Raw genomic sequence first — 8,701 nt, forward strand, 5'->3', positions numbered from 1 at the left:
AACTATTATGGATGTATGGTGATCATCCCAACATGTAATAGCTAAAGTTAACTAGCATGCTCAACATGAATCAACAGGAATAGACATAGGTCAATAATTCAATAGCTCATCCATCAGAAATCATATGACATGTATCAGATGATGAATCATACTAGTATCAACAAGATAGGTGGCATAACTAACCAGAGTATCAACAAGGTATCAAGGATCAATATAAGGTCAACCAGCATGTATCAACGACAACGGTATAAGGTCTCAACTAGGAGAATAGCATGGATAACAAGTGTCAACAACATAATATCAGATCATCATAAAGGTCAACAGAAAAGTATCAAGCAATAGATATTAGCATGTATCAACTAGATAATAGCATCAGAATCAATGATACCAACATGGTGGATAACAACAGAAATAGTTCATGCACTGAAAAGATTCCTGTATTGACCAAGTACAGGGTACCCATCTGATCGGTCGATCGAAGACAACTAGAACCCCCAGAAAATATACTCCAAGTAATAGGACCAATAAAATCAAGGTCCTGCAACAAGGTTAAACAATATCCCTTAATTACAATAGTTAATCTAATAAAATCCTAATGAAGTTAACCTGTTTAATTTTATCATTAACCCTAAGTCCACTCCCAAACTAATTCAACAGTGACCATATCATAAGTCAACCAATACCAACCATGTTAAACTCTCACAAACCGAACAACCTCTAAATCCAAGGCAAATCCACAACATCCATTGCTAATTAGAATAGATCCTAACCAAATCAACAAGCTTACCTCAGATCTGTTCCAAATCGAGCTCTAGCTCACGACTAAACTTCAATGTCTTCGTACACAGCTCTGTTCTAAAACCAACCATAGTTAATCAACCGGAAATCACCCTTCATTCCTCATGAACAGAACATCATCAAGGCAAGAATAGGACTCAAGACAAGACTCACCTCTAGATCTGGTCAGAACCTTAATCTCAGCTTTCGGTTTCCCTCTTCTTGCGGCCAGAACTCAACAGAGTTTATCCATCTACCACAACAATCTGTGGAACAGGAAGAACACCGATCAACTAAAGGAGCTCGAAACTAAACACAACTAGGAAAAATCTACCTAATCAGTAACTTAAACCCAGCTAAATCTCCACTTACCGATCTTCCTTTCCTCCGGTTCTTCTTCTTCTTGCTTGCGGCGAAACCCAACCACAGTCCTCACCGCCGGCCAAGTCCAAATCGAGCTTCCCAATCCAAGATCTGAAGACCCAAAACCCTAGATCTAAACTCAGAAACCAAAAGCAAATTGAGATTAAGATCCGATTCTTACCGATTGGCTTCCTAAATCTCGATCCGTCGCCGCAAGCACTGCCCCTCAACACGCAATTCAAGCCCCGTTCGGCAGAAACCCAAGCCTCCAAATGCCTCTACCTCAGGTCGCCATCTCTCCTTCGCTTAACTCCAGCGTCTCTGGACTCCCTCGGCATCGGCAGAGACAGTGCGAACAGAGACAAGGCAGGGAGAAAATCACGATCGGGAGAAAGAAGTTCCGGCGCTACTGTAGATATAAGGGTATTAACGGGTCGGGTTTCAAAATTGGATCCAATAACCACTTACTTCTAATTGGGCCTATTTTATTGACAGCCCAATTAACCCTTTAATTGAGCCCAATCAAATCTAATTAAGCTCAATTAATCCTAATTAACCTTTTTAATACCCTAATGTTTTAGTATTTTACATAGGGCCAGTCGACTGATGAGCTTCAAATGACTCTTTAATATGCATTTAATTTGCCAGTTGTCACTCAACACCAGTCAACTGTACCTCTCAACTGATTTTTCTGTTTGACACCAGTCGACTAGGATACAAGACATCAATCGACTGATGGTTCTGAACTCGGCTGTGTGTGCTTTGGATTAACCCTAGTCGATTGCTGGCAGGGCCAGTCGACTGCTTAAGCTGAAAACTCTCCTTTTCAGCTTCTTTTTCATCTCTTAGCCTTGACATAAGTGTTCAAACGCCTTCCACAAGCCTCGTGCACTTCCTTGTACTAGCTTTAAACGTTTTCCTCGACTTCGTCGTGCTAAGTTTTCCTTTGTCAAGAGGCCTCGCCTTTGAGACTTCATCCATTGCCAAGAGGCCGCACCTCCGGGACTTCACCAAATGCCAAGACTCCATTCCTGGACTTTCCTATGAACTCAAGTCACACATGTTAGATCACAAACATTGCCTAACTTAAAATGATTCAGCCAAACATTAAAATCTAAATCACTTGGGGCAAAATTGCACCAACAATCTCCCCCTTTTTGATGTTTGGCAAAAATCATTTAAGTTAGGTCTTTAATACAACATGTATAATATCACAATAAGTACCTTCAATAATAATGCTCTAATTAGAGTTAACAAGCATTAATGAGCAACATAAAAGCTAAGCATGAATGAAGAAAAAATCATTCAAAAAATTCCTCAACGGTTATACAAACTAACTGAAGAGTTAGAAGCACTAGCACAGGATGAAGATGAAGAAGATGAACATGAGCAACTAATGAAACAAGATCAGGAAATTCGTACAAGAAAAGCCAGACGAGTGGTGATTTATACTGACTACAGCGTGAATCCCGAGACTAACGATGATGAAATAAACGAGTTGGCTTTGATACGTTACTCACAACAACCTGATTTTCGTCGAGGTCTAATCAAAGGATCCTTACGCGCTCAAAGACGTAAAACAGTTATTTGGAACACATTCCAAGCATATGTAAATTCTCCGCTTTTTTTTGATCGAGTAGAAAACATATTTTTTTTTTCTCTTTTAAACAAGATCGATCAAAATATTAAGTCTATTTTTAGGAATTTTGCGAAGAAAAAACCAAAAACGGAATTAAAAATTGACGATTTTGAGAAAGAAAAGATGAAGAAAACTCTGAAGGCTCTCGATGAAAACGAGAAGAAGAGAGAAGAAGAAAATGAACGAATGGCAATAGCAGAAATTTGGGATAGCGTTATATTTGCTCAAGCAATAAGAAGTTTGATACTCCTGATCCACGCTTTTCTTAGAAAAAACATTATATTGCCTTCATTGATAATAGCTAAAAATGTTGGACGTATGTTATTATTCCAATACCCCGAGTGGTATGAGGATTTTAAGGACTGGAAGAGTGAAATGCATGTTAAATGTACGTATAATGGTATTCCACTATCAGAAACAGAATTTCCTCAAGATTGGTTAACAGATGGTCTTCAGGTAAAAATTCTATTTCCTTTCCGTTTAAAACCTTGGCGAAGATCTAAACTACGATCTCATCATGGAGATCCAATGAAAAAAAAAGTAAAACAAGAAAATTCTAGTTTTTTAACAGTTTGGGGAACGGAAACAGAACTTCCTTTTGGTCCTGCCCGAACCCTACCTTCTTTTTTTGAACCCATATATAAAGAACTAAAAAAAAATATTCGAAAAGTGAAAAAGAATTATTTTCTACCTCTAAAAGTAAAAGTTTCAAAACCATGGGTTATCAAAATTTTTCCAGTTCTAAAACGAATAATGAATAAACTTGAAAAAGTAAACCCAATTTCTTTATTTGAATTCAAGAAGGTGAAAGTATATGAACCAAATGAAAATGCAAAAGATTCAAAAGATAATAATAAGATTATTCCTGAATCGACCATGCAAATTCAATCTATGAATTGGACAAATTTTTTATTCATAGAAAATGAAATGAAAGATCTTGCTGATAAGACAATCATAATCAGGAATCAAATAGAAGAAATCGCAAAAGAAAAGAAAAAAAAAGTTCCAGCCTATGATGATAAAAGACCAGAATTAAAGAAAGATATTTGGCGGATATTCAAAAGAATAAATACTCGATTAATATGCAAATCACATTATTTTATGAAATCTTTCATTGAAAAAATATACATGGATATCCTGCTATGTATGGTTAGCATTTCGAAGGTCAATGCACAACTTTCAACAAAAAAAATTATCAATGAATCCATTTACAACGATGAAAGAAATCAAGAAGGAATTGATGAAACAGATCAACATACAATGAACTTGATTTCGACTATAGAAAAAGAAAAGGACTTTTCTAATCCTAGTAATAATTCAAATACTTATTACGATTTATCTTCCTTGTCCCAAGCATATGTATTTTACAAAATATCACAAACCCAATTACTTAACAACCATCACTTTAGATCTGTACTTCAATATCGCGGTACCCATCCTTTTATTAAGGACAAGATAAAGTATTATTCTATAACCCGAGGAATATTTAACTCCAAATCAAGGTATAAGTATAAGAAAATAAAGAAGCCTGGAATGAATGAATGGAAAAACTGGTTAAAGGGTAATTATGCATACAATTTATCTCAGAGCAAATGGTCTCGATTAGTATTAGTAGCGAAAAAATGGCGAAAAAAAATCAATCAAAATTGTACGATTCACAATAAAGAATCAATGAAATTTTCTTCATATAAAAAAGAAAAAGACCGATCAATTCATTACAAAAAAGAAAATTTCTATACAGTGTATTTATGGCCGAATCAAAAAGAAAAATTAAAAAAGCAATATGTATATGAAAATAGAAAAAATTAAAAAAGCAATATGTATATGAAAATAGAAAATTATTAAATATTAAAAAAATAGAAAATTATTAAATATTAAATTAAAATAAATTATAAAAGAATAAAAAAATGAATAAAAAAATTGATGCATAAAATAAATACAAAAATAGATAAGAAGAAATTCGTCCACCTCCCATAGATTTGACTCCTTCCCCTATAAATAAACTTGCAACAACAACCCCATTGATAATTCCATCAATTATATTTCTATCAAAAAACTGAGTTAGTTTGGTTAATCCCCTTATACTCAAGGTAAAAACTCTAGTATAAAAAATATCTATATAACCACAATTGTAGGACCAATTGTATATTCTATTTTTTATTTTGTCCAAGAAAATTCTTTTAGGACCTCCTTTTATAAATGAATTAATGAATTCCAAATTCTGGAACAATGAATAAACAGACCCATATAAAACATATGCTATTAATAGTCCAAAAATTGCTATACTTACCGAAAAAATTGCATTTGTAAAAAATTCATACCAATCCACGGAATAACTCGCATTGGGATGTAAAAGATTTGTCGATGGAGTTAACCATTTTGATAATATATCAAAATATATTATTCCATAATCAAAATGAATTCCTATTGTTCCAACAAACAAAGTAAATAGTACCAAAACAAACAGAGGAAATAGCATAGTATTGTCCGATTCGTGAGGATACATAGAAGTATAAATGTACTTTTTTTCGAAAGAATAAGGTCTTCTTTTGTTTAGATTACTAGATATTTTATATCTATCCTTTGAAAAAAAGAAGACCATATTCTCTATTTTTGATAAAAGAAAATTTCTATCCACTTTTTTTGGAACTTCTTTTCCCCATAGAGATATTGAATGGAACGAGCTATTATTGGTGCTACTGTAATTTTTATAATTTATGCGCAAATGCCCATCAAAAGTAAGTAAATACACGCGAAACATATAAAATGCAGTTAATCCTGCTGTGAAACAAGCTATTATTGCAAAAATTGGTGAATACAACCAACTCTCATTAAGAATTTCATCTTTGGACCAAAAACAAGCAAGAGGTGGAATACCACAAATAGAAAGTGTACCTAATAAAAAAGTAGTTCTTGTAATTGGAACATATCTTTTTAAACCGCCCATCAGAATCATATTCTGACTTTTATCTGGTGAATATCCAACAACAGGTTCCATTGAATGGATAATGGCTCCGGATCCCAAAAATAATAAAGCTTTAGAATAGGCGTGAGTAAGCAAATGGAATAAAGCAGCTCGATAAGAACCTAGACCTAGAGCTAACATTGCACAAACGTTAGTTAAATAACATGCAAAGTAAACCTTTTTGAGTCAGTTCTTGGAACCTCCTCTGGGTCTTAACTTCAGGTCTCCAGTGAAACCCTGGGTTAGACCAACGCCTACTGTTCCTCTTGGGAACGCGTCCTCACCCACTATTCTCAGGAGAATTTACCTTTGCCAACCAAGTCCTCCTAACTTGTTGGACTTTTGCTTGGCTCTGTCCTCGACCTCCAGGATTTGTGCTGTGACTCGGGTCCTCCCTGACCAGCTCAGCCCAGTCTTCTGCTATGACTCGATCCTCCCTGATCAGTCTAATCTTCTGCTGCAGCTTGGTCCTCCTAACTAACCCAGACTTCTGTTGCGGCGTGGTTCTCCTGACCAACCCAGACTTCATCTGGTGCTTCGACTATGCCAAGACTTAGATCAGGGCTTTTCCAATGCCTAGCTTCCACTAGGATATAGGTCAAATCTGTTCTCCCTGCACACTTAGATCAACATTCTTAGTCCAACACATACTTAACTTAAACCTAGTTCCATTATCAAAACCAAGGTTCGATCTGCTGGTACTCCCTACACCAATAGTTTTAAGTCCTTCGAAGAACTTGGAATGCGTGTGACCCAATAGGTTCCTGATTATGTTGGTCGCCCGTAATTAACCGTTAATCATAGAACAATCATGAGTGGCACCTAGTAGTATATCATGATCCCCAATTGACCAAAAAATCAACGATTGATTCCAGAGCATTTTCTAAACTTTCAGCAGCTAAATTGAATCGGGCCTCGTTCCTTTCACCGTCTTATACCCGCTTGGTTCAGGACATGGTCTATGTGTCGATCCCCACTAGGCTAACTACATCACACCTAACCCAAGCTGCTTTCTTGTCTTGTGGATTCAAGTTACTTGTAAATGTGTCCAAGAGTATCGTACTCTTAACATATAATGCTTTGGCTAAAGACTTTTAGTAACAATCCTGACAAGTGACAGCAAGATATACGTCTCCTTTTTCAAGGAGCGGTGAATCCTCTGTGGGCTATTCAAATACCTTCGGACACTTCGTCTTATACCCAATCATCTCGGGTCCACACCTCCTCAGAGATGTTGCTTAAGATGTCAAAATATAAGCCTCCGTGACCAAGATAACTTGAATACCGCAAGTCAAAGGAAACTCACACTTAACCTGCAGTACTGAGATCTTCATTGGCATATATATCGAACCAAATAAAGTCTCATAGCAGGTCACTCCAATGAATTGGTTACCTTTAACCAGCATTCACATTTAACTCTCAACATCCAATGTCGACAGCAGTGAGATCAGCTGCTTGGCTAACCAAGAAGTTCAAAGCGTGCTAGTCTCGACAAAATCGATGACGTCCGTACTCATCAATTCCTCGACTAGGGATAATTTCAATACATTCATAATTACACGTGTAAAGATGCTCACTAGTTGTGATCCAATCACAAATTCTCTCACGCTATGAATCGTATTGCGGACATTCAATATTTGAGTTTGAGATCCACTCAAACACATATGGAATGTGCACTCAAATAGTAAATTATTATTTATCCAATAATAGTATAATCATAAGACGATTATCTTAGGACACCTCTCAAATTTAACAGGCTTCCACTTGGCCTAAGATCAATCGCCATGGTATCCAAACCACGCGTCTCTATTCATTCCTCAAAATTACTTTGAGGTAGAGATTAAAGGATCCGCAAGGTTTCTTTTTGGTGGGATTCTTCTCGAATTGTATTTCCCTTCTACGGACGATCTTTCTGATCTATTAATTTCACCAAAGCACGTGTTTGGATCGATGGTAAGACATAAGTTCCATCACATGCATGATTGCTCCATTGTTATCGTAATAAGCAAGTAACGCTTCTGTTAGAAATTAGAATCCTATTCCGTTCAATTCTTGCCAGACAAAAATTTTTCGGAGACAGAACATTTCCAAGTAACCTATGTCATCGATCGGGCATGTGCTTGATTAATCAAGTATGTTCTTGAGGAATCAAAAACACACCTTGATCGAAGCATATGATCTTGGACTATTGTGTTGGTATTCAGGATTCATACAAAGAAAAATAAAAGAAGTACGCAGCAGAATAAATAGTTGTACCTTTCTTCTTTATAGATTGTATAGATGGTTGTACTTTACCCGAAAACCTCTTGATCTTCTGTTGTATTCCTCTCCTCTTCTTGGAAGTTGTGTGGGCAATGATCTTCCAAAGATGTCTCCACCCAATTCTTCTTTTCCTCTCTTCTAATCCGATGACAAGGACTCAAGGTAGAGGCTTCTTCATCTTCATCTTCCTCTTCCTCTTCTTCTTTCTCTTCTTCTTTATCCCTTCTTGGCCGCCGGCCCTAGCAAGGAGTAAGAGGAGAAAAACCTAAGCAAATGAAGGGGGGGGGGGGGGGGAATCCTAAGAGAGGTGCCAACCCTAGCAAACAAAAGAGGGTAAGAGTGCTCTCTTTGTGCCGCTGGCCATAAGGTGTTTTGAAACAATTAGAATTGTGTTTTTGCCTCTCCCTATCCTCACTTTTATAGCTTAGCCATCATAGAAATTTTAGGAAAAAAATAACTAAATTTTTATAATTTTATTGTATGACAAAATTTATATAATTTTGTTGGATAACAAAATTTTGTTAGCAAAACTTAATAAAGTTTTATTGGATAACAAAATTTAATAAAATTTTGTTGCATAACAAAATTAAATAAAATTTTGTTGGATAACAAAATTAACATAATTCTATTTAGAATTAATCCGAATTCTATTAACTAAATTCTTAACAGAATTCTTAACGGAATTTTAACAGATC

The 8,701-nt window shown here is 35.9% G+C and overlaps 1 protein-coding gene and 1 long non-coding RNA gene across 2 annotated transcripts; one reads left to right on the plus strand and one right to left on the minus strand.

Annotated features, from left to right (window-relative positions):
• Window positions 1–975: 975 nt before the first annotated feature.
• LOC141830409 (uncharacterized) lies at window positions 976–1,515 on the minus strand. Its single transcript, XR_012601982.1, has 3 exons — window positions 1,322–1,515; window positions 1,150–1,251; window positions 976–1,043 (listed from the first exon to the last, which is right to left on the minus strand). It is a non-coding gene; the product is annotated as an uncharacterized LOC141830409 (long non-coding RNA).
• A 910-nt stretch (window positions 1,516–2,425) lies between these two features.
• LOC141830573 (protein TIC 214-like) lies at window positions 2,426–4,588 on the plus strand. The gene has a single exon (XM_074717978.1). It carries the CDS (start codon window positions 2,426–2,428, stop codon window positions 4,586–4,588), a length of 2,163 nt encoding a protein of 720 aa, XP_074574079.1.
• The last annotated feature ends 4,113 nt before the right edge of the window (window positions 4,589–8,701 follow it).

This window comes from Curcuma longa, chromosome 6 (assembly GCF_044706935.1).
Source record: "Curcuma longa cultivar G26 ecotype Majalengka, Jawa Barat chromosome 6, ITB_CL_G26_1.1, whole genome shotgun sequence".
Taxonomy (NCBI): domain Eukaryota; kingdom Viridiplantae; phylum Streptophyta; class Magnoliopsida; order Zingiberales; family Zingiberaceae; genus Curcuma; species Curcuma longa.